This window comes from Microcebus murinus, chromosome 11, assembly GCF_040939455.1.
Source record: "Microcebus murinus isolate Inina chromosome 11, M.murinus_Inina_mat1.0, whole genome shotgun sequence".
Taxonomy (NCBI): Eukaryota; Metazoa; Chordata; class Mammalia; order Primates; family Cheirogaleidae; genus Microcebus; species Microcebus murinus.
In genome coordinates this window covers 6,566,093-6,592,950 of record NC_134114.1, presented here as the reverse complement: position 1 = coordinate 6,592,950, position 26,858 = coordinate 6,566,093, and the positions used below count along the sequence as shown (strand labels likewise).

General features: G+C 42.4%; 1 protein-coding gene across 1 annotated transcript in view; it reads left to right on the top strand.

Annotated features, from left to right (window-relative positions):
- SEMA5A (semaphorin 5A) overlaps nt 1-26,858 on the top strand; it is a 453,573-nt gene that overhangs the window by 380,604 nt on the left and 46,111 nt on the right. Inside the window, exon 16 of the mRNA XM_012791124.2 lies at nt 6,990-7,137. Within this exon, the coding sequence (XP_012646578.2) occupies nt 6,990-7,137 (148 nt within the window). The remainder of the gene's footprint in view (nt 1-6,989; nt 7,138-26,858) is intronic.

Below are 26,858 nucleotides of genomic sequence, written 5' to 3'. Positions count from 1 at the left end.
ATTACCTTTAGGCTATCTGTATAAGGTGTATATGAAACATAAATGAATTTTGTTTTTAAACTAGGGTCCCATCCTCAATATATCTCATTACATATATGCCAATATTCAAAAATCTGAAAACATATGAAATTCAAAACATTTCTGGTCCTGAGCATTTCGGATAAGGGATACTCACTCTGTACAATGCATTCGGGCAAAATCACTTCCACATGTGCATAAACTTCCCTAGAATGGAGGAACTGCCACAAGCCTAGCATGTGTTACTACATTTCCTAGGCTGAGCACATACATATGTGGCTAACGCATGGATGTTTTCTGTGTCCACATGATTTTTCATAAAGCTACATTTTCAGAAAGAGATCGGGGAAAAAAGATGACTCATGTGTTTGAGGGATTACATTTAAAATGTTCCTTTTTGTGCAGAAGAAATGTTCATTTGTAGATTAGCATTTGGAGGAAAATTTGAATTTAATAAATAGATGGATGGCAAGAACCAGGGACTTTGTAAGATTTTTATGAAATTCAAACCTTCCTATTGAATAGCCTTTCTGGGGGCTACCAAGAGGTTAATGAAAGCTAAAAAAACCAAGTACCTGGTGTTTCTTCCTTGCCCATCACAAGTAAAAGGTTCTTAGATTTCTCTGCTATGTATGTGGAGAGTCTCTCCACCTAAGAGATATAAAAGAAAAAAAAAACATCATGATTCCAACAATGGAGATATTTGAAAACTAAACTGAAGATTAAAGTAGACCATGGTCTTCATATGAGAACACAAAAGACCCAGGGCTGGGCATGTAGAAGCATTAATAAAATTACATCATGCTACTGAAATACCATCACCGCTAAAGATATTTTGAGTGGCCCCAAGTGAATAAATAAATTCTCCCCCAAAGATTCCCTAGTTAGTTACTTCTCATCTGGGACAAAATCTCTAATATGTGGAATAATTAAGCCAGAGCTTTGCTACAACAAAACTCTCAGAAGTATTTCACATTATTTTTTTCTGAAAAAAAATCTAACTTATTTTTTACATGTACTTTAGAACATATAGACACATTTTTCTTGTTCGGAAATTTCCTTGAAAAGGCTTTCTTGAGTATCAGGAACTGAGTGTAAGCACAGATTCCCAAAGAGGCTACCAACAAGGAAGAAGAAACGGACCTCTGTGAATATCAAAATGCAAAGGTTATTATCTGTATTAGTTTCCTCCTGGGGTGCAGCAATAGTTCCACAGCAGGAGAAACACCAAGTGTTTATTGTCTCTCAGTCTCCATGTGTCAGGAGTTCCTACATGGCTTACCTGGCTGGGTGCTCTGCTCGGGGCCTCCCCAGGCCTCCGTCAAGGCATCAGTCAGAACTGTCGTCTCCTGTGAGGCTCCACTGGGGAAGGACCCACATCCAACGCCACATGGCTGTTAGGGTTGCTGTCAGTATTAGTTTACTGCGGGCTGTCAAAACGAGGAGTTCAGTTTCTTACTTAGCTGTTACCTAGAGACCGCCCTCAGTTTCTTGCCAAATGTGTCTGCCCAGCATGGTCACGTGCTTCCTCAAACCCAGCCAGCAAGTCTCCTCACAAGACGGGCATTGTGATCTTATGTAACACAATCACAAGAGCGACATCCCATCACCTTGCCACATTCTGTCCATTGGAGGTAAGACACAGGATCTGTCCACACTTCAGAGGAGGGGATGGCCCAGGGTGTGAAGTCAGGAGGCAGGATCCTTGGGGTCGTCTAAAGTCTGTGTGCTGCATTCGATTTTCTAACCCTAACCCTAACACATCCCTCTTTCCTCCTCCCATGTGCAAAACGCATTTCACCCACCCCCAAGGTCCCCAAAAGTCTCATTCAATTTAATCATCTCCCCGAAGTCCAGAACCTTATCATGTAAATCAGGCCCAGGTGTGGACCAGGCTCCCTGGGCTGTAGTTCCCATCTGTCAATCTCTAAAAGAAAAGAGAAGAGTTATTGCAGACAACAGACTCAACGTACAATGGTGGGACAGGCCAAGGATGATAGCTGTAGATATTTATGTTCAAAATGCAGGAGGCTGGAAATTACAAAAGACTCACTGCTTCATAGCAATTCTTCAATCTAGCTGGGCAAGTGTTAGGAGTTGTGTGGTTAAGTTTCAGGTCCAGGCGTGATGCTCCAGGGTTCTTGGCTCTGCCTTCTGGGTTCTTAGTTCTGCTTCCTGAATCATCCTTCCTTTCTCTTGAAGGAGGCATGTGCGTGCAGCTGGGTGGGCTAATCAGCCCCCCTCCTTCCAGTAGAACGTGGGGCTGCCGGCAGCCTTCTTGCATTTGTACTTTCTCTGCCCCTTTCCGTCCCAGCTGGTGGTATTTTTGTGGAAATAACTGTCTGAAAAACTTTATGGGTCTTCATTGGATTTCCCCGGAGTCTGCTCCACTAAACAGAAGCCGCGCTCAATCCTTTTTCAGGTTGCCCTTTTCTCCCTCGGGGTGCTGCTGGGATGGCCGAGGGACACCCTCAAGCTCACTAGAGACCTCTGGAGTGACTGAGAAGGACCTATGAGGCACACATTTGCTCTCGAAAGAACCTGTTTTGTGACTAAATTCTTCTCCGATTCTTTTATTTTCCTGAGATTGTAACAAAAGGTTGTACAGTCACACGCTCAGCTTCCTACTGTGTGCCCAGCTTCCCCGACAGTGCTTGGCAGCAGTTTCTACATGGAATTATGAGAAAGACCATTATTTTCATAGAGACTAGGTTTGTGGAAAAATGGATAATTTATGGAGAAACAATGCTGGGTCATTAATTGGCTTTTAAATTCAAAATGGAAATGAGCAGTCATGGGCAAAATTAAAATCTTAATTTTTTAATGCATCATGAAATGCATCTGTGTCTTTCAACGCTTTAAGAAACTGGAAACTCAAGAGAGCCAAGAAAATTTCCAAGACATTTAGCTCATTATTCGGCCTAAGTCAGCAGCATGTTGAGGTCTAGAGAAAGGAAGAACCAGCTGCCAGCCCATTGTGTAGATGTGTTATCCACGCATTAATAAAAATCTTAAACAAGCAGAGCTATCAAGGGAACTGACTCCCCAGCCCCACTGTTGTTTGGGTCGGGGGGAGGACACTTTCTCACAATTACAGAGGATCCAGACTTAAGGGCTCGCAAGGGCTTTTCCTCTGAGCAGTCTCTTCCAGAGTGAATTCCTTAGTGAAACCCCAGACATGCAGAGATAGAGCTAGCCCAGCTGTTTCTAGTCCCTCTGACTTGTTAGAGATGCCGCAATTTCCGAGGGTGACACCCTAGCAGATCCTGGTGTGGCTTGTTTCATGGACTACTGTAGAAGAAGAAAGAGGAAAGAAGAAGAAGAAGAAGAAAGAGGAAAGAAGAAGAAGAAGAAAAAAAAAAGGAAGGCAAGTTATTGACAACTTTAAAATGCAGCCAATAGATAATTTATTCCCAGTGACTGGGAGTTCCATGCCACATGCTCAGGTTGGAGTAGATTTTTAACTGTAATAACATGCTGAGCATTTTCACAGGTGGCCTGTTGTAGACAAATGTGAGAAAGTATTTGTGAACCATGATTTCTTTTGCCATGGGAAAGCACAGTTGCTGTGCTCTTTATTGAAAGTCAAAGGTTTTACAAACACTTTTAGTAAGGTTTTCCATTGCCCTCCTTACCTTTTTTATTTTTGTTTGTTTCGGGGTATGAAAGCTGAAATTAGGGTCTCGCTGTCTAGGAAGTCCATACCTTTTGCATGTCAGCGAATCAGCTTGGTAGCAGGAGATGGCCTTATCCTTCTCGTTCTACCCACAGTGAGCTACACATGGATATTTTTAATTAAATGCTGAGAGTTCTGCTATTCTGAATTTTCTTGACTTCTGCAAAATGTGTTCTCAAAACAAATGTCAATTTCCTCCTGGAATGCTCCATGCGCCAGCACATATGTTACTATTTACTTATCATAACTCTACACATTTGCACATGCCTCCTGAGGTCAAATTCTTTTCTTCTACTGTGTCCTTGCTTTCGCCTTGGCTCTTCCATCTAGAGGCCGTGTTCCCTAATTAGAAGGCTCCTCCCTTTTCCTGCTCCACTGAGAACGTCCACTGGCCCTGAGCTCTGATGCCTGTAGGCAACCATAGTTACCACCTTAAGAGGGAGACGTAACGCTTTTCTGTTGTCTTAACAACTGAACAGAAGAACGGTGTTCTGTTAAGTGTTCAGTTACATTGACTGCTCTTGTCATTAAAAGTTTAGAAAAACTTAACTGTTTGCCTGATTGGGTCTCAATTCTCTGGGGGCTCCTTCAGCCCCCACACAGCAGCCGTCTCTCCCTGCCAGGAAGAAGAAGGAAGAACTGGGACTCCACTGTTTGTTTTTCAATACACTCACACAGTGGCCATATCTTATTTCCAACCCCATCTCCAGCTCTTCTTCTCACGTTCCCCAACCCCGTCATATTTACCCAGCTTGGGATGTCTCTCACTTGGGTTGTCACAATCCGGATTCCTCTGGTTGATGTTCACTCCATCAGCTTTTCCTGCTGGTGGCCCCCATCTCTGGAGGCGCAGACCCCATACTGAAACAGAAGCAGTTCTTCAAATCTGAGGGGCCCCAGGCCACCCTCGGGATGAGACACCAACCCTCAAGACCAGTCTTCACCCTAACTCTGATGGTGCCATTATATCTCTGGAGCTCTGTGGAACTTCCTTGGTTCCTTATGGAGTTCAAGTTTTTCCACCCCATTTGGTAAAGATAGGTCATTCCACTTCCTGTTGCCGTTTTTAGCTTTTTCCTTCGCAAAAGTAAAAGAGACCTTTCTTCCTTCGCTGTTCCCATTCCTTCCTTCCATGCTCTTCCAGAGCAGCAGGTGTGCTACACGCCCCACCCTATGGGTGCCCTTCAGGCCGCCCTGCGTTCTGCTTTCCGCACGGCACCTGTTCCCTCACGTTCTCCGCGGAGCTTTTCCAGCTTTGTGGGAAGACAGTTCCATCTTACCCGCATTTGCTGCCGAGAAACCACACTTTGCAATTTCCTTCCCCTGGTTGCTGGCTATCATTTGCCCTTATTTTCTACTCCCGAGGTGCACTTCATTTTCCACGTGCAAAGCACAGTGATACCACTTTGTACTAAGACAGTGTTTCCTGCCCTGCACCGTATTCTTTTTCTTTTCTTTCCTTTTTTTTTTTTTTTTTTTTTTGAGACAGAGTCTCACTCTGTTCCCCAGGCTCGAGTGCCATGGCCTAGCTCATAGCAACCTCATGAGCCTAGCTCATAGCAACCTCAAACTCCTGGGCTCAAGGGATCCTCCTGCCTCACCCTCCTGAGTAGCTGGGACTACAGGCATGTGACACCATGCCTGGCTAATTTTTTCTATATATTTTTAGCTGGCCAATTAATTTCTTTCTATTTTTAGTCGAGATGGGGTCTTGCTCTTGCTCAGGCTGATTTTGAACTCCTGACCTTGAGTGACCCTCCCGCCTTGGCCTCCCAGAGTGCTAGGATTATAGGCGTGAGCCACTGCGCCCAGCCCCTGCCCTGCACATTCTGAGCTGTGCCCATTTTGCTGTGTTTATCTTTGGCTCTGAGCACCTGTGATGAGAAAGCCCTCTGTGCTTCTCTTTTCCTAGTGCCCTGCAGGGGAAGGCATTTATTAATAATGATAGCAATAAAGGTGCCTGACTTAGGCCAGCAAATCAGAACCTTTGCCTCCTGTTTCTAAAGACAGATGGCCTAGCAAGGGAAGTAGACATGAGAAAAAGTCTTGCTTTCTAGTATTCTCTGGAAGCTAATCTGGGCTTATCTACATAGACTATGGAATTTAAATAGTCCTTTAAATCTGTAGTCCCTGGCCTGATACCAGTCGGTGGCCTCTTATGAACTGGGCCACTGCCTGAGCTCCATCCTGCCCACCCTACATCCCCTACCCCTGGTCTGTGGAAAAATTGTCTTCCACGAAACATAGGAACTGGGGACCACACAGCAGGAGGTGAGCAAAGGAAGCTTCATCTGTGTTTACAGCCACTCCCCATTGCCGCCTGAGCTCTGCCCCCCATTCCATGGAAAAATTGTCTTCCATGAAAGCGGTTCCTGGTGCCAAAAAGGTTGGGAACTGCTGTTTTAAATCACCAGTGTGTCTCACTACATTTAGCAAAGTTCAGAGTAATTTCTTCCTTCCTATGAGCTGCAACTAATAGGCTATAGCTGTACAGACTGTCTCCTTGTTTTTTGTTTGTCTCCCTCACTTCACTTCATTTCACTTGTAGTATTAAAGATTCAAGAGAAAGGTGAATCATTATAGGGCTAAAGGAGGCTGTGGGTATTTGGCTATACGTTGGCAAAATGCATGTCTATGTAAAAGAATAGAAATGTGTTTAATCCCTACAAAATGAGACTGATATTCGTAAAATTGTATAGTAATTCAATTATTTTTGAATAACTCGTGGTCTTTCAAGTTAAGATTGTTTGACATCATTGTGAGAACCGACATATAAACTTAAAAGTAACCTAAGTCATACGTAGCACGGACCTTCATGCTAATGTCATGCTTTAACTTATCCTGATCTAAATGTAGGACTTGTGTCATTCAGGAATGAGAAATGAATTCCAAATAAGGCTATCCTGACTTTGTAACTGCTGTATCTTTCAATGTTTATGTTTAGAAGATAAATGCCCTACTTCGATATTTTCTGTACGCTCTTACTTTTGGGTGTCTGTTTGAAGGGTTTTGTTTTGTTTCTCCTTTAATTGGCTGCACAGGAAGATCCATCCTGCATTGTGAGTTCAGCATCTTCTTCATTGTCTGCCGTGCATCCCATTGTCTGTGCTCACACAGCATGGCCAGCGCCACCTCTGCCCCCCGTACTGTGGTACCGTGCCACCACTCTGAGTACAAACGCCCCTTCCCGCAGAGCATGCCCATGTGTTCAACATCTGGCACACGGATGGAGAGCGGAAATGTCAGCGGCCCCAGGCGGCACTAATCAGTCTCCTTTTCCTCTTGGTTTCCTCAGATACTGCAACGAGCATTTGCTGTGCCCCCCACACATGTTCTGGACGGGCTGGGGTCCCTGGGAACGGTGCACGGCCCAGTGCGGGGGCGGCATTCAAGCTCGCCGCAGGACCTGCGAGAACGGGCCGGACTGTGCGGGCTGCAACGTGGTGAGTGTCCGGACTCAGCACATAGGAAATTCTCTGCCCACACGGATGCTCCTGCACACAGTAGGTGCCCTGCCTGTGCGAGGTGCTCTTCAGACACTTTATGCTCTGCAGGTACCAAATGCTCTGAAAACGTGACATGTCTAGACATTGGGTGCTGTCACCCAGTAGGTGCTCTGTGGGCACCAGGGACCCTCCCACACTAGATCTTCCACAAACATGAGAATCTCGGCAGATGCTAGATGTTCTGCAGAGACTAAGCACTCTGTAAACGCAACACAGGCAGCCACTAGGTGTTCTGCACACACTAGATAATGTGAATCATTCGAGTTTTTCTGGTTCATGAGAATGTCTAAACCAAACCCTGGAAATTCAGAGTAGCTTGGAGGCTTCTTGAGTTAAGCATTCACATATGGGGTAAACTGCCCTAGGAGTTTTTCAGTTCTGATTTCTGAGCAAAACAAAAACACCGGCCTGCTTAACCATGGTGACTACATTTGGTTTGCGATGTGGAGTAATGTCCCCATGCTGCTTGGTCCCCACCAAGGCAAGGAGCGAATGCCGTGGCAGAACCTGACTGGGAAACTACACGGAGCTGTGTTCAGAGTGAGTCGGTGCCAGTTCAGAGGGGATATAAGAGAACTTACGGGTTTTGTTTGTCTTCTGCCTTAGCAGGTCATATTTCTTTTACCACTTTAAACTGTCTAATAAAATTCCAGTTACTCAAGCTCATTTCAAAAGGCCTGCCCTTGCTCTCCCTGTGTTTTCTGTAAGAGAGACTGAGTATGGACACCTGCCGGGCATCCAACCCATACCCCCTTCCCTGGTGCCGGCTCCATGGAGGGGACGCGGAGGGACGGTGGCCAGTGTTCTGGTGCAGACACTCAGCAGGAGGGGGTCTGGCTTGGCTTCCTGGCTGACGTTTCCAGCTGGCCTTCGCAGCACTTTCAGCTCTCGGTTCATGAGGCTGAGCGATGTTTCTGTGCAGCTGTAGAGCCTGCTTTTGTGAGATGCAAAACCCACACAGCCCAGATAGTCCTGGGAAATTTCAGGAGAGGAAGAGGGTTATGAGGTGCTTTGTCAGATAATACACCAGGCCCAAGGAGATTTTTGTTAATGGGATCTTCAATTAGATTTCTTCCCCTTTGTACTGACAAAGATGCTGTATAGCTCTAATAGAGTCTATTATTGATTATAGAGACAGTTCTTCCCAGATCAGCTTGAACTGTAAGCCATGAAAATGTTAGGGTATAGTTTAGGATTGTATATTTATTGATATTTCAGAGGCCGAAATTTAAAACTATTTATTTTAAATAATTTAAAATGGGGAAATCTATGAATATTCGTATGTTCCAGGAAAACCATCCAAAGGGCATAGCCTTATGCTTTACTAAACTATATTGTCCCCTGTTCTTGGTGGCATGATGTCCGTGCACTGAGGTCTGCTCTTCCTTGCCAAGGTGTGTCTCACCTGCTGGGAAACCATGGGATGAACGATCTCAGTTGGTCTTACACTTTAGTTTCCAAACACTTTGCTGTATGGAGGATTCAGAAAATGGTTCACATCATTCATTTTCTCACTGTGGATTGACTTCAATAATTATATACTAAAACAGTTTAATGAAAGAAAAAAAAAACTATATTAAGCAAGAGTGTAGCAGATCTCTTATATTGTTACTGGAATGTGTGTGTGTGTGTGTCCATGACACATTTGATTATAAGTGTAAAAACATCTTTCTAAAATGTCAATGTATTTATTGCTTTATTTATTACAGAATTATGGTTTGTGAAACAAATGCAATCTCAGATTTCAAATCCAAAAATTATCACTCATGTCCCCAATGAGATCACTGTCAGTTTTTAGGTAATTGAATGGTTTGCTTTTATTTTTTTGTCTTTTCCACCAAACTTAATCTAGTAGCAGCCTACTTTCAGGAAGTTGTAATTGTGGTAATTGCTCAGGAAGGAGCAATCTACTTCTTGATGATAGAAATACATTTATTTTTATCCTAACATGGCTTTCCCATGCATTCCAGTTCCTTTCTCTCTCTGTCTCTCTCTCTCTCTCTGTCTCTCTCTCTCTCTCAAGACTAGGTCTTGCTCTGTTGCCCAAGCTGGAGCATAATGGCCTGATCAATCATAGCTCATTGCAGCCCTGAACTCCTAGGCTTAAACAATCCTCTCACCTCAGCCTCCTGAATAGCTAGGACTATAGGTGTGTACCACCATGCCCAGCTGAGTTTTAGTAGTTTTCGTAGAGAGAGGGTCTCACTATGTTGCCCAGGCTGGTTGCAAATCCTGGCCTCATGTGATCCTCCCATTACAGCCTCCCAAAGTGCTGAGATTACAGGGATGAGACTCCATGCCCAGCCAGTTTCTGTCGCTCAAGGCAGCAGTGTCTGCTCATGCCAATGGAGGAACACAAGCAAGATAAAGGACCGGCTTGGTTTCTTTGCATTGCTTGGAAAATCTACTGTACCAATTAAATTCCTACAAAGTTCATTTAAAAACTATAGTTTTCTAACTAAAAACAACATTTGTGGTCTTCATCTTCTAGCTGCCAGTTATAAATCTTTGGCTATGACATGTGTTTGTTTTAGAAGTTGTTTTATCCAGAAAGTAGCTGTGAGTTTAGGGAATGTATTGATTTTGGGGTCACGAAGTGATCATCTGCCTGCTAGTATCTCGCTGGACACCAAGGAGGTGAGATTTCTGAATCTCACTCAGTCTCCTCCTTCAAGAAGGGAGTGACAGTTCCTCCCACCTAGAGCCACAGTGTCAAAGATAGTGACACTTACAAGGTGTGACAGAAGGTCTCACATTTGAGCCCTCTCTACTCTCATTTCTTTGTTACCCCAAGGTTTCAGCTGCTTGTATGAGCTCCAGCTTATTAAAAATGACAGTCTTCTAACAAAATGTCATTTACCCAGTAAAGCACAGGTGTGTGGAAAGTGTGAGAACCTTAATTTCCTGACCGTTACATTGACTAAGTCACCAAGCCTTTGTGTAAATCTCAATTCAAGAGGTTTAGTTCAGGCAGTGAAGGCCCCTTGCCCAAAACAGTTAGCTCTCCCCGTGAAACCCTGCGTGTAAAGTCCCCAATGTTGAAGGCACTTGGATCCCGGGGTTAGTTTAGGAGCTGATTGACAGACACAGAGGGAGGACCTGGATCTCATGCAGCCACTCAGTTGTGTGAACCTGAGACCCGCTCACTGTCCTCTGGGATTCCTGTCTGTTCCAAAAAGTCCAGGGCCAGGTCCTGAAGTCATTGATTCTGTGATCCTGGCCCTCTATCTCCAGACCCTGAGGCACCTGTGTCCAGCTGACTGCCACTTCCAACAAATGTCCCTCCCCAGTGGCTGAGACCTCTGATGAGCTTGGGATGAGCTACACCAGGACACTTGAAGAACAGGCATTTACTCCCCACTTCCAAGAAAGCGAAAACCACAGGAGCACGTGGGGTCCTCTGGTTCTCACTGCCCTTCCCCAGGCGGCATGTCATCCCTGCACACCCGTGGCTGCAGAGAGCAGGTGGACGGGGTAGCATGGCAGGTCAGAGAGGCCCTGACCCTGTGGTGTGTCCTGGGGCCTCGCCCGCCTGTCCCACCCCTCCAGGTCAGCGTGTCCAAATGAAATAAGGACGTTCACACCTGGCTGACGGTGATATCTGAAAGACTGCATGTGATACATGATATTTGTATATACCTGAGCCCAGTGCCAAATCTAACATGGACATTCATAAAATAGAAATTATTGTCACCATGATTATTAGCATCAACATAGTTTCAAGAAAAAAATATTCTATCTTTTAATAATATAATAGAAATGACATTTTATATTTTATTACATTTTAAATTATTTTATATTAATATCTTACATTAATATATAGATGTTATATATTAATATTTTGGATTAATATACAAATAGCACTTATGTTTTATATTGATTATGTTTGGCATACTTACATTTCATTTTTAACCTGTTTGTTCATAGTAACCATAACAATATTTGTTGGATATTGTTTTGATAATAGTAACCATAACAATACTTGTTAGATCAAGTCTTGCAAATCCCAACTTACTGTGTAATGTCAAATTAAATATTAGAAGTAAGTTATAATTATATGACATTATAACTACACACACTGGAGTTGTTTAAGCATGTTATAATAGCCTGAAATTGTTTTACATATTAAAACAATTAACTTTTGTTGAATACCTAGCACATGCCATGCATGCAATAGTAGTAATTAAAACATATCATGTTTATTCTCCCTGAATCCCTGTGAGCAGTTTTCATTATTACCTACACTTAGTGATGGGAAAACTCAACTTGAGACAGATGAACGAACTTGCCCAGTAGCAGGCAAGTTGCTAGCGGGTATGGACCAGCATTTCAGAACTGGTTTGCTGGGCACAAATAGAATTTCATGGCATGACTCATTTGCATATTATATTTGCTCAATGTTAAGTGATAAATGATAATTCCTTACTTTTCTTTACACTTATTTAGGTCAAGGTGTATCTTAAGAGAAGGAAGAGCTCTTTGTCTTTTCATAAGTCTTCTCTTGTTCATCAGCACCCTTGATTTTCCAAATATTATGATCATTTTCTTCCTGCCAACCATGAGAGTACCATTTGGAGATTATCATGAGCATGGAAATTCATCAAACATAAACTCATAACACAAATCGTAGCTCTGTGTTTTGGCTGAAAATCACAACACATGAAAGGAGGAAGGATGTAAAAATGTTGTGTTGTATCAATAGGATTATTTTTAAGTTAATGTAACTAACAATTCCCTCAAAGGTTTAGCAGATGTGTGAAAGAATAAAGCTGAGACAGCATCAGATACAGCTAAAATGATTTAAAAAGAGAAACAGACCTAGTACTGCCAGCACTATATTTCTTACTGAAATATCACACAAAGTATGAAACAATTGACCAAAAGCTATGATTTAAGATATCAACAGGGAGCACAGGATAAGGATTTATTTCCTAGATACAAAAGAACCGGGCCACAGAAGGCCCGGAAAGGTCAGGAAGAAACGCTTCACGATCGATACACGCTGTCAAAGGGGTTCTGTGAAGGTTAATCAGAGTTGATGTAACAGACTAGAATGGGTTTGTGTCGAATAAATGGTGCAACGGCTAAATTTAGGAGCAAGTGAAACCTGGCAATTGGAACTTTAAATGGGTGGCGATGTATAAAAACAATGACACCGTTACAAAATACCGCACTTGTCTGTAGCGTATTAGTGCTTTCAAAATGTTTTTGGGAAATGTCTTCTCACGTAGTCTTGATTTTCCAAATAAGAAAATCGAAACCAGTAGAAAAACTAGTTAGGTACCTATGACCCTACCGCCAGGAGAGCGAGATTCCAGGCCCAGGGCTTTTCACCCAAAGGTCCCAAAAATACCTTGGATGCTGTGGCCCCCTCAGAAAGCACAGGGGCAAGAACAGTCAGGTAAATGGGCAAGAGCTAAGACCCCTCACTCACGGTATGAGATGCTTTAAAAGCCCAAACAGGTGCATTTGTTTTTGCTTTAGCTCCAGTCTTATTTCTGAAAAGTATCCGGTGAATTTGCCCCAGGCCAGTAAAACATGAGCACGCTCAATTTTCAAGGGCCTCACCAGTAAAACAAAAATTATTTAAGTTCAAATGATATTAATTTTTTAAAAAGCATGAGCTGCATCCAGCCTTATCTGCTTAATATTACTGCTCTCACTCAAAATCTGGGATCAGAATCAAAGTTCAGGATTTTTCTATAAGTTACTTGCTCTTCTGGGTATTTTTATATTTTTGTATACTTTTTGTAACTATATTCTTAATTTGGTGATATTTTAAAGGATACTGTAGACTTTTTTTGTAGTTTTATTTTAAGAAATGTTTTCATCTCAACTTCTGAACATGGTAATGTTTCAATAAGTATGAATAATCTATTGGTGTAATATACATATATATATTTTAGCATTGTATGTAGTAAAATATTTTTCAAGCATCCTTATAGTATATCTTATTAGACTCTGATGGAATGTTGATTCCTGGGATGATAAGCAACTATCTGTTAGTTCCTCATTTTGCCTATATCAAGTGAGCAACATTTTAATGCTCTATGAACATTTATACCTATAGTTTTTAGAAAAACCAGTTTCCCTTCTTCCTAGATGGCTAAAATTATCTCCAGTTCCCCATTTGATTTTCAGTACTACAAATATGTTAGTACTTCAAGAGTATAACAACCTCTCTGCAAAGGTATCTACTGAGATTCAAATGGGACAGCTGATACCTCCTTTCATCATAAAATACAGAGGAAGGGGAACCTGGGGCAGACTGAGGTTTTTACAGCTCTACAGTTTTGAAATTGGCTGTTTGCCTGTCTGTAATTGTTATTCTAGTTTTCTTTGCATTCCTATTTGATGTTTCCTCATTGTTGAGCATGGTTTCCCAGAGATCCATAGTCCTGCCTTGGAGGACGGGCAAATTTGTCCAAGGAGATGCATGGAAAGTTTTCTCTTTGCTCACTTATTCTTGTTTGCTTTAGTTGCCTTTGTACAACGTGACCCCAACACATGTCAGGCTGCAGGTACTCGAACACTGCCAGCTATTCTAAATTATATATGATACTAAAGTACTGGTATTTAATTTGGACCTAGATCTAGTCCCAAACATTTACTTGCTGTCCCTAACTATACCTGGAGCCCCATTCACTGATGGGGACCCTCTTGCCTGGGCTATTGGTGTGAGCGACTTATTTATATGTCTGGAAGCTGTTCTTACTCTCACAAGCCAGTTGGCCTGGTTTACATACAACTAATTTTATCTATTGTTCATGAAAATAGAACTTTATAACCCTAAAAAGGCAATTTTCATAAATAAAATTAATAAATATATAAAATAGTTTGACTATAACCCCATTGAAAACATACAGCATTGTTATAAAGATAATATTTTTCATCACCACACATCATCAGCTATCATGATAATTGTTACATGCCAGGTATTATTTAAAGTACTATTTATGGAATTTATTATTTATTCCGCTCAACAATCCAGTGACATGGTGTTCTTTTTAGAGTAATCATCTCATAGATGGTAATAACTTGGCATGAAGAAGCAGATGGCCCAGCTCATGGAAGGTGCTGCTAGCCTCAGGGTCAGATTTTACAGCGGTAGCTATATGTTTCTCTCCCACACTCTGTGGCCTCATCTGGTATTCAACAAGTAATGTAAAAGCATAAATAATGCAGTTTTCCTAATGATAACATTAACACCAACATGCTTATAGAAATTCGTGTTGCCCAGCTGAGTGAAACCAACAGCAAATTTGGTAAAGCTAATCATCCAACCCAAAAGTTGAATAAAAGCTAGTCACTTATTGAGAATGACAGTTGACCATCACTGACCTCCCAGTGTGCATGTAAGTGAGGGCCCATTGGGATGAGAGGATTTGTGGGGGAGCCACACGTATTCAGATGCACCTGAGAGGGAATGCCCCCTCCAATCCCTATCCTTCCAAAGCCACTCCATATATCATACAGTTGAGCAGGTTGTGCACTGCAGAATTCCAGGGGGATGTTAAACATCTTACAGATGTGAGTAGCACCCTTGTTGACAGGCAGTGCACCCTGGGTGCCATCCCAGCCTTGATCTGAGTGTGTAGAAACTCAGTTCTTCAAAGGCCTTGAGACACACAGACCTCCACTCTTTGATTTTGGACTGCATCTCAGGGCTAGGAGCTGAGAAGGGGGGCAAGCCCAGCATGCTCGCTCAAGCCCTCTTTAAAGGAAAGTTTGAGACAAGTGCTTAGGGCAGGTAGTTCATTTGAGAGGTGAATCTACAGCAGTGGGTGGAAAGGATGAGGGGAGTGAGGCAGGAAAGAGGGAGAGGCCCTATTAGGGTATGTTCTTGAGGTCTCTGCTGTGGGCAGCAGGCCTGTTTTACTGAGAAGCCTGCAGAAGACTCCCAGGAGTGCCGACCTCCATGGCTCTTGTTGGAAGAGGGACGTGTTAGGGTGGGGACTCGTGGCACAGGGCGAGAAAGCATTCTCAGCACAAAGAATAGTTTTAAAGAAAGAAAGTTTATTTACTTACCATGTTGGGGAAGGACTCGGCATGAAGGAAAGAAAGAAGTGCTGGCCTAAGAGGCTTAGGGTTTTTATGGGGAAGCAAAGGAAGGAAAAAGTGATCATTCTCAGCTGATAGCAGAAAACTGCTGCCTCCGTTTTCCCTTTTTTCCCCCCTCTTCTCTGTGTGGCTAGCTTATCAGGGTCCTCAGAATCTGGTCTGGCAGAAACCGGGGTCTGTGCTCCTCCTACCTGCTCAGTTCTTTTCAAGTGCTGGAACACAAACTCAAATAAATCATTTAAGCCACATCTGGCTAATCAAACAAAGGAACACTTGTGCTGTGATCTTTCTCTTTAAAGGGGCGATTATATGTTTTGAGTCTATTCCCCTTTCTTTCTGATAGTTTATTTTTCTCTGTTAGATAGTTTATTAGCAAGGCCATCCTATCAGGATGCTCCTAGACTGCACCCTCACAAGCCCATCAGTCTCCTGGGGCTCCATAGAAAACCCCCAACATTAAAAACCACGGGAAGCGAGGTGTGTCCGTAGGTGGATGATGCTAGCAGAACGCTGTCCACCACCTTGCTGGCAGCTAGGACTGCAGCGGGCTGAGGGGCTGTGCAGTCCCAAAAGCATGTGTTACACTTGGGTTCATGGAAACACATCCTAAACACACTAGAACAGATCAATGAGGACAGGATTTCTGAAGTTACAGTCCAATAATTGAGGTTAAACACTGCCTGGGCCCTCCTACCCCGCAGGGTGCCATAGACCCGTGGGAACTTTCCAGCCATCAAATAGCTGTGGATACTTCCTATTGGGCCAGATTATCCTCCGTTTCCTCTCGGTTATTTTTGTTGAGCACAGTGCTTCTCCATCATGGGCACCAGTTTTTGCCTTGGATACATGAAAGAAAAGCCACTGGGTTTCTGGGAAAGGTTTCCTTGTCCCCTGGAAAGAGACAGTAGGAAAGGACTGCTCCTTTCTTCCTCTGGATACTGGTGTGTCCGGTTGTGAAAATGGAACCCAAATGCTGGGAGCCTTAGGGGTCCCCTGGTTGGGGAGGAAGAGAGAAGCAGGGAGGCAGAGCTGGAGTCATCGAGGGGCTCACCTCCCTGGGAGCCACTCTTGGTGGGGACGGGCTGAGGTGTGATATCAAAAGGTCCTGGTGACTTCAGCTAGTCTGAGTCAAAATCATTCTAACTGCTTTCTGCTTCCCTCCGCTTTCAAATACTATTTAATGTCTGACATGAAAAGGCAACTTCTTAGCAATTGCTGCATCTGATAGATGATCTAGGGATATTCATGTGCTCCATTAGCAGACAAGCTAAGCAGATGACCTTGACATGCCTGAGGAAGGTCACGGTATCAACTCTTTCATTGCACTGTAGTTGTAAAATGCATTTACTTATATTTCCAGATATTCTTCTGCAAGAGAAATGATTGATCTTCCCAGCTGAAACTGATATTACATCTTCATAAGCATGAAAATGCAAAATTTGCTTTCTTTTGTTGCGAAATATCTCAGTGAAGAACTTGCAAATATGAAAGATTATCAGAGTAAAAATGCCACATTTTGTTAAAATAGGCTGGAGCATTTTGAAAAAGTTAATATCGGTACACAAAGTCGAGTGGCACAGCAGATGGCCACAAAAATATGAGTTTTCTAAAATTCAGCACTGAAAGTTTGGCAATCAAGTTTAAGAATGATACATGACACAGATGGAAAGAAAAGAAAAATGATGAGTTATAGGAATTAATCCATCAAGAGTCTGCCTCTAGGACATATAAATAATCATCTACAATCTCTGGAAATTGCAATCGGTATGGAGATCTGGAATATTTCAAAAATATGTTTTATTTATAGTGTTGGAAGAGTCTGTTGTACAGATTTCTTTGGCTTTAAAAAATTATGTTTTTTTTCTGTCTATAATAATTCAAATTCAGTGATTGTAAAGTTAATTGGAAGAAGTTTTCATGAAGAGAGATTTTCTGCTGTAAAAGTGGCTTCAGTTACACACACAAACACACATTTTTCCTTTGTAATTTTCCAATAAATTCCATGATAAATATTCTCTAATATTAAAATAGGTAACATTTATGTATAGAAACACAATGATAGTATTTTCAGTCATAACAATTTCTACTAAATGTCCACAATTTAAAAAATATTTTATAGGCCTATGTGAATAGACAGTACACGCAAAATAAACATTCTTTTAAAGGCATAACACATACTCAGCCATACGAAATCCCCATTTCTGTTTTTAAAAAAGTCAGATTTTTAACTGTTAATAATGAGTACTTAAATGTGGCTTTACAAATTTAAAGTCTTAATAGCAGTATCTTTAAAAATAATCAGAAAATATTCTTTTCCAAATGCATCTTCAGTCTTTGATTATAGCCCTGCTCACAGTTTTGAGCCAGCCATGAATTATTCATAGAAGACATTCATTGGGTCTTTTCGTTGATTTAATATCCCCTTCAAATTGGGCACTTATGTTTGTTCAATTGCTGTAGCCCACCTTGTGTACTTCTGGTTGGACCAGGTGCTTGTCACTGAAGTTAAAAGACAATTCTCTCTTGGAGTACTGTTTCTCATTCATGTTTTTAAGGAAGAGATTTGGATATCCAGCCAACTTACCCTTAAGGGATGTACCAATGTTGTCCTTCTTGTTGGCAGCTGAGGACTTCCTGCCCTGGCGTGCAGTTTGTATCATCAAGAGTCGGATCTTGTATTCATGTGCATCTTTGGATAATTCATTCTTTCCTCCGCTTGCTAAAAAATCATATTTCATCCCAGTATATCGCTGTACAGGCTGAGATGTTGTTTCAGGAGGCATCTTCAGGCCTTAGGGCGGCCTGGGCCGTGACTGCGTGAGAACAACATTCTCCTCACCCCATCACCCCAACCTGAAATCTTCGGCTCTAATTGGTGTTAACTCTGCTCACCCAACACACAGAAAAGGAGACAAGCAGAGCCGTGACCCATTGCGGGTTCCATGTTGTAAAGGGCCAACATACCGCCTCAGCAGACTCATTGCTAAACCCTTTCTAAAACCAAGTAAATGAACAATTGCACAAAAACCTGCCGAGACATACCTCTGATCAAAAGATTTTGTCATCTACTTAATTGATTGTGCTGCTTGGTTTATTCAGCTTCTAAAGACCTGCATGCATCGCAGTCTTAATAGATGATTTACCTGAACTCACACTTCTCCACCTGGAATCTGGCATCTTCATTTTCGACTCATTTTTATTCCACCATCTCTTTAAGTAAACATGATGCTTCTACCCTGTTGTGGGCTCTGGGATAGCAGTGTGAATAAGGAAGGTATAGTCTCTGCTTACGACTGTGGAAGGAGAGTGTGCACGAAGATCCAGACGGTCTGGGAACTAGTTCATTCTCCACATTGTTTTTGTGTATTGATGCTATTGTTCACAAATTATCCCTCCTTTTTTTAAAGTAAATTTTATTGTCTTTATTTTATTTATTTATTTATTTATTTTTGAGACAGAGTCTCACTTTGTTGCGCAGGCTAGACTGAGTGCCGTGGCATCAGCCTAGCTCACAGCAACCTCAAACTCCTGGTCTCAAGCAATCCTGCTGCCTCAGCCTCCCGAGTAGCTGGGACTACAGGCATGCGCCACCATGCCCGGCTAATTTTTTCTATATATATTAGTTGGCCAATTAGTTTCTTTCTATTTATAGTAGAGACGTGGTCTTGCTCTTGCTCAGGCTGGTTTCGAACTCCTGACCTCGAGCAATCCGCCTGCCTCGGCCTCCCAGAGTGCTAGGATTACAGGCGTGAACCACCGCGCCCTGCCTTATTGTGTTTATTTAAGATATACAATGCGATGGTATAATATACATAAATAGATAGTAAAATAATTACTACAGTGGAACAAATTAGCATATTCTCTATCTCCCAGAGGGCACTCATTGCTCCTCTTTATGGCAAGAGCAGCTGTAACCTAGTCATTTAGCGAAATTCTTGAATACAATATACTACTACTAGTTGTAGTTCTCACGTGGTACGTTAGGTCTTTAACCTTGCTCATCACATTTGCTGTTTTGTGTCATCTGACCAACATCTCCCACTTTCTCTCCTCCCTTCCTGCTGAACTGGGGGCCACTGTTTTATTTTCTATCTCTATACATTTGACCTTTTTATTCTTTGGATTTCACATATAAGTGAGATCATGCAACATTTTTCTTTCTATGTCTGGCTTTTGTTACTCAGGGTAATGTACTCCAGGTACATCCATGTTGTGACAAATGTCAGGATCTCCTTTATAAGGCTGAATATCATTCCACTGCGAGCGTGTGTGTGTGTGTGGTGTTTGTGTGTATCTCACTGATCCTTTATCCATTCATGCATTGGTGGATACTTAGCTTGTTTCTAAACGAAATGGCAACCTATATGTTGGGGGAAAATGTTTACAAACCATATATCACATAAGTGATTAATATCTAAGATATATAAAGAGCTTATACAACTCAATAGCAAGAAAATGTGTCACTTGATTAAAATATGGGCAAGGGACTTGAATACACATTTCTCCAAAGAAGACATAACTATGGCCAACAGGTACCTGAAAAGGTACTCAAATTCACTGATCATCAAAGAAATGCAAATAGAAACCACTGTGAGATACCACCTTACATCTGTTAGGATAGCCATTATTATAAAGACAAGGGATAACAAGTGCCGGTGAGGTCAGGGATAATGTAGATCACACGGCACTGATGGGAATGTAGACTGTAACAGCCAGAATGGAAAACAGTGTGGAGATTCCTGAGGAAATTGAAAATAGAAGCGCCATGTGACCCAGCAATCCTTCTTCTGGGCATATACCCAAAGGAAACGAAATCACCACCTCGTAAAGATACCTGTTCTCCCATGTTCACTGTAGTAGCCTTATTCACAATACGTGATATACTCTTAGTGCTGATTCTCAGTTAACAAGAATGGGGTGGGCTGTAGAAATAGTTCACGTGTTTATGCAAATAAAACCAGAGGACTTTAAAATCAGTTTTGATCACATGATGCTTGTTATTTGGCTTGGCTCATGGCAGACCATTCTTCCTTTTGCAGAAGTGACGACGTTTAATTATAACAACGATATGTTTTAATTTGTGTTTTGCTTGAGATTTGCATTTCCTATTTTCTTACTTGTTTTATCTGAGTGTCTCCAGTGGTGTTATTGAACATGGGTAATTTCAGTTGTTAAAATGATCCACACACATAATAATTTTCAAAGGGACTTATAATTAACTAAAGAAAGAAGCAACAGATGTTAGAGTGTGAAAAAATAATTTTAAAACATTGAATATTTTTCATAAATGCCATGGTTCCTTTTTTTTCAAGTAGTATCCCTTTAGTAATCCTGAAAGCTCTTAAGAACTAATGCCTAGATTAGAACTCTTCTAAGTGAATACGAGAAAGGATACAAGCATCTACTGCTATATTTAGGGGTTTTTTTTTGTTAATATTTCTAAATAGGAACACAAGGTTACATTCAGAAGACTTCAAAATTTGTCAGTTAAGAAAAAATGCTTAACTGTTTTCCTCTATGGTCCAATGATGCTCTACAGTAACTGACATTCTTAGAACAGTTGTCTCCGCGCTTCCCTCTCCAGCATACTTTTTTCAAGATCTGTTGGACTTGCAGACTCTCATGAGACTCTGCTATGAAAGAAATAGTTGCAAGAAAGACTCTTGAAGATAGCGTTGACTCAAACCATATCACATTTTCTGCATCATTTTGTACGCCGTGCTGCGTGAGAAAGTAACATCCGCAACTGCTATTTGGCATCTTCTATCGCGATGTCAGACGTTTCCCACATCTGTTCCAGTAGATCCTAATCCCATGAAATTGCCCCATTTGAGGCTGTTAGACAGCAGTCCCCGAAGGAACTCTAGTATCAGTGCGTGGGAGAAAAAAATGGCAGTGGCTCAAGGAAGGAAGCTCTGGAATCCGCCTTATAAAACCACTCAGGCTCCACACGTGTAACCAGAAACGCATGAACCGTAAGCCTCTCCAACTCCAAGGAGAGACAAAAATAGCAGAGGCAAACAGATGGAATCCAGACATCAAAAGGAGCCCTCTGACATTCGCCAGGCAGTTTTCATTATGAAGTTTATTTAATTGATTTCTTTCTCTTATCTTCTTGCAACTGCTAATAGCTTTTAGTGATAAGGCCTTGACGTCTGGAAATGAAGAGGAAAGGAGCTCTGCCCACGACATGCATTTCTTTGATAATTAATTTCTTTAATGCTGGGTGTGATCTCACATGATACTGTTCATTTCTAAATGGTTTTGCATGTAAAGAAAAGAAAATTCTCGGTGACTTCAATGACCGATTCATGTCTGTGCTTCTATACTGTGCAGAATTCTCAGATCATTCGTCTTTGTATTTAGCCAACCAAGACTGTTGCATGCCTACTGTGTGCAAATAATTGGTACAATGGAATGCATGCAGGTCAATGCAGTAAAAGTTCTCAAGGAGCCTGCTTTCTAGCTTAGGAGAAAAAATACAGTTCAAATGGCTAGAAAAGGAGAAGTCACACGTGCCAAGGGAACAGTCAAGATTGAACACTGAGTGAGAGCTGATGAAGGAGAGGTCATTCTGGCTGGCAGGGCAAGGACCTCACCAAATGCGGCAGGACTTGGCCACCGTGAGGCGGGAGCAGGGGCTTCCCCTGAAAGGACACGTGTGCAGGCTGTGCTGTGGGGCACGTGGGGTTCGTACCTGGGGCTGTAAGTAGCATCACTTGCAGGTGCATAGAGAGGTGTGGCAGGACACAGGTTTAGGCAGTCAGTTGTCATCTTTCCTGAAAGGCCTTGAATGCTAGGCTAAGGGGTGTGTGGTCACTCCACTCTCCTTAACTTGCTATTGCAGTTACATAGTTGGAACTGCACTAACTTCCTTGAGTTAATATTTCCCCAGTATAACTGGCTATTAATGATTTCAGAAGCTATAAGCTACATCACATCTTAAATTGTTTTTCCCTTACAGGGAAAAAAAGTCACATTGATTTTACTATCTAAAATAAATAAGCTTTCTAATTGTATATACGTGCGTAATATTATGTGTACAAATATGTGCATAAAAATATGGTATATAAACTTGAATTTAGTCCAATTTAAAAGAGGAGATTTCCATTAATAGTGTTATAAACTGTTTTGTTTTTAAACTAATAGCAAAAAGAGATATTTTATGATTTTAAAGTCAGGGACAGTATTTTATTCACTACTATTTCCTCAGCACCTAGCAGAGTATAGGATAGTGAATGAATGGACCTAGTTATTAAATACATGCATTAATTTTTTGAAGACAATGGCAAATTGGGAAAATATCATCACCATCTTTTGTAAATGAAGTGCTTATTCCTGTGTATTATATTGCTCCTGTCTACTCCTTGGTTCATTCTCACAGTCTCTTACACAGGAGTGTTTTCGTGGTTACTGTTCTCTTTCAAAGATTCTTCACACCCAAATGGAGCTGCCATTAGTTCATGTTTAATTTTTCTTTCCATGATATTTGCTTATGAACATCTCATTTCTTGTTCATATTCTTAAGTTATTTCAAGTTATTTCTAATTAGCTTCACCAGGCTGCTCCAAACCATGCAAATTACCACTGAAAACCAGTATGCCTGCAGTAATAGTATAGAAGTTCATTAAACTTGCTTTTGATATTAGCTTATACTTGGCGGTGACCTTCCAAGACCTTATCAGGCCCCCACTGGCAAGCTAGAGCACATGAAACTAATTCGGAGCACCTCATTAGAAAAGAAAATCTGACTTTAATATTTTAAAGTGGCATGGATTCCAATATTTGAGCTTCCCTGTGTAAATAAGATTGTAAACATAATGACCCCAAGCCCTTTCCAGACCATCGTCTCCCATGTTCATCAAATGCCTTATTTCCCTCGGTGCATGTCACGCACATCCACCCGGGTCTAGCCTAGCTCGGTTCCCTCAGCAAACCAGTCTTGAACATCTGTGAGTGTGAGGTCCACCTCGGGCTGCAGCTGGGTGGAATATGAATCCGGGTGACTTGCCGTGCTTGACCTAAAGCAGCTGTCACTCTGGGAGGAGAACCACACTAAAGACCACCTAACACGATGCCTGGTAGAAAGTGTCCTGGTTGAATGCAGACAACAGGTGTTTAAAGAATCGAAGGAGTCAAGCTCGAAACTTCGAGCCCCTGACACATGTGCTGGGCTTCTCTGACAAAGTCCCATGTCATCATTTGGGGGTGTGGGCGTCTACTGAGATTCCAGGAGACCAGTGCTCCATGGGACGTTTCATACAAAGGGCCTTGCTTGGCCACTTGCTCCAGCAAGAGGGCCTGGCTCTGGCATTGGTGGAGACTCTGGCATTTCACTGGAGGTATGGCGGGTGGCTTGCCTCTGCCCCAAGGGCTATGAGAGTGCCCCACTGTGTCCACTGAGGAACCTCACAGTGTACACTGCAGAACAGAGCCTTGCTTGTGGGCTTCCAATACAGTTGTTTCCAGTGCACTGCAAAGCTCATTGAAATCAGTGAGTCTTTTAGTCTGTATCTGAAGCTGAAAATATAAATACTTCTGTCTCGTTGGGAGTGATGTTAAATTTTATAAACTGCAATTCCCGGGGCCATTAAGAAGTTGTGATTTTATGTGTGGGCCATCCCGAAGGGATCTGGCAGGAGTTTTCCTTGGATGCACAGATCTTCTGTGATCTTCTCAGCCCTCTCCTGCTCTCTCAAGTCTCCTTTGTCATCCTCAGCTCTGTGTTATTCACGCATGTGCCCCGTGCGTGGGTCACAGCATAATGAGAGCAGTCTGGAAAAGGGAAACCGTATTTCATCCTAATGCAAATTGTTAATTTTAAATAGTCTGACCATTGGCTTCTACTTTTTTACCCGATGTTTTGCAAAAAGGAAAAAAAAAGTAATTAATGGATGTTGTAACTTTCTTTCTGAGTAGACTCTGTTCCTTCTTTTTTTTTTTTTTTTTGGAGACAGAGTCTCGCTTGTTGACCAGGCTAGAGTGAGTGCCGTGGTGTCAGCCTAGCTCACAGCAACCTCAAACTCCTGGGCTCAAGCGATCCTCCTGCCTCAGCCTCCCGAGTAGCTGGGACCACAGGCATGCGCCACCATGCCCGGCTAATTTTCTATATATATTAGTTGGCCAATTAATTTCTTTCTATTTATAGTAGAGACGGGGTCTTGTTCTTGCTGGTTTCGAACTCCTGACCTTGAGCAATCCGCCCGCCTCAGCCTCCCAGAGTGCTAGGATTACAGGCGTGAGCCACCGCGCCCGGCTGTTCCTTACTTCTTAGCAGAATTTGAAACTTCCTTTTTGCTATGTTAACACTGCTGTCTATGTAGGAGAGGCCTCTGAGCAGGTACACCTGGGAGTTACTATGATCTTAGTGGGTTTTGCCTCTCTTGCTTCAAAGAATTAACCCCTAGAATAAGTTCTCCAGGTAAAAACAATAAGCTTTCCTTATAACTATTTACAACAGAGCTAGTATTACACACTAAAATTTTATAAGCCTTGCACTTTGCAGACATTTTATTTGCATCTCAGTGGAGGGCAGATATTTGCTTGGCAGAGTTTTAATTGTAAATCATGTCCTCAGCTGCATCAGGGTGAAGTCACCGGTGAATATGAAGTTAGAGAAGGCTGGATGGTGCCAGGGCTTCCTTGTGCTCTTCTCCGCTAGAGACTAGTGAGTACCCTGTGGAGAATACCGTGAGATCCCAACCCCCCAGCTGCAGGTGCTCTGTCTCTTTGTTTTTCCACTGTGTCCCCAGCACATTCTCAGTGCTTGGCACAAAGTAGCTGCTCAATGAACAGTTTCTTAGGAATTGCTGCCAAATGCATTGACAGCATTCAGATTAAGAGAGAAGTGTCCCATGTTTGGGCCCAGTTACACAAAGCAGTCTCTCCAGATGTCCCCAAAGAGTCATTGTATTTGTAAGGAAACATGCAGAGAAGACACATTTTAAGTTGTATTTATATTTCTTTCCCTCACACTTTTGAAGGCCTTTTCTTGTGGCCACCTCTTAGAGTAGAGAAAGGCGTGAGAAGTTATGGAGCTAGTAGTGCCAACTGGAGCAGCAGGATTCTAAGCAGCAGGGAGAGAGGGAAGGTAATTTTGAAGTCAGGACTTTTGTGGCAGGTTCACCCCAGCTAATGTGTCTGGTGCTTGATTTGCCTGGTAAATGGTGCTATCCCTGAGGATTAGAAATGGATGGGACCCAGTGGCACTGCTAACCTATAAGATCTCTTTCTGGGAACCAGAATGAGATTTCGTCTGCTGAGCGTCACACCACCGTAGACTCCGGTGGGATGCTAGCAGACAGTGGCAGGTTCTTGAGCACAGAATGGTGACCTTCTTCTGGGCACAGAAGACCGTCTGCAGGCATTCATGGATCAAGAGGTGGCTCTGGCTGAATACCCATCCTCTTTTGCACCTCCACAAGAGGATTTCCTTTAATGCATTGCATAGACTATGCAATTTTGCACAAAGTAAATTCATCTGGCTTTAAATATAAATTATACATATATATATAGATAAATACATTCCACTTATTCATATATTCATATTCACAACATGATATTTATGATAACCAGGTGGGAAATCTCATAACTAATGCATATTATATTAATAAGATTAAGAGAGAAACAATGTTACAGTCATTTCAATAGATGTAGAATAAACATGTGATAAGACTCAACACTCATTCATAGTATGAGTTATGAGTGAATAATTGATAGGGTGAATGGGAGCTTCTTTAACCTTATGAAGGATAGCTATTAAAGTTGTCTGGTAAACATCATCATATGTAGCAGTGGAAGGTTAGAAGCCTTTCCATTAAAGTCAAGAAAAAGCCAAGGATTCCTACCAGTGGCATTATTAGTGTTCAATGCTGTATTGTACAGGAGATCACAGCCAATTCAATGCAACAAGGCAAAGAAATCAGAGTGCTAAGGTCAAGGGTGGGGATAATTTATTCCAAGGATCCCTTCTAGCTCTCTCACCTGCATCTCAGAGGTCAGAGGCTATTGGTTAGTGACTGGTCATTAAACGTCGTGTGACATTGCCCCATGGCAGTGTGGGGTGAATGGTGCTCTGCAGGTGAAGGGCTCCTGGCCCTGCCCCCACCCTGGAACTATTGCAGCTTGCTCTTTCTCTCGCTTTATCTTTTCAGAATTGTTTATTGATTACAGAGTTAGTGTTTTTAAAGATTCACCACCAAGGGACAGCAGCTTGTTTTCTGGTGCAGAGACCACGTTTGACGGAGGGAGTGCTGTGAGGGCTGACACTTGACAAGCACCTGCTGTGTGATAAATAGCGAGTGTCCGGTGCTTGGCTACAAATAAGAGAATGAGCAATAGGTAGCTGCTGTCTTCAGGAATCTCACAGTCTATTAGGGGGACGCCTGTGCAGACAGGCCACTGGCTGTCGCGTCCTTCCAGCAGGGAGCAGGGAGTGGCGTTTTGGGGTGCATCTAAAAGAATGGGATCTTACAGGAAGGGCAGCAGCTTTAGCAAAAGCATAGAGCCCTGAAACCACAGCATATGTGGGTCTTCTAGACTGTGCCACATGGCTGATACACACAGGCCATGGAGGCGGTGGGGGGGGGGTTAACACA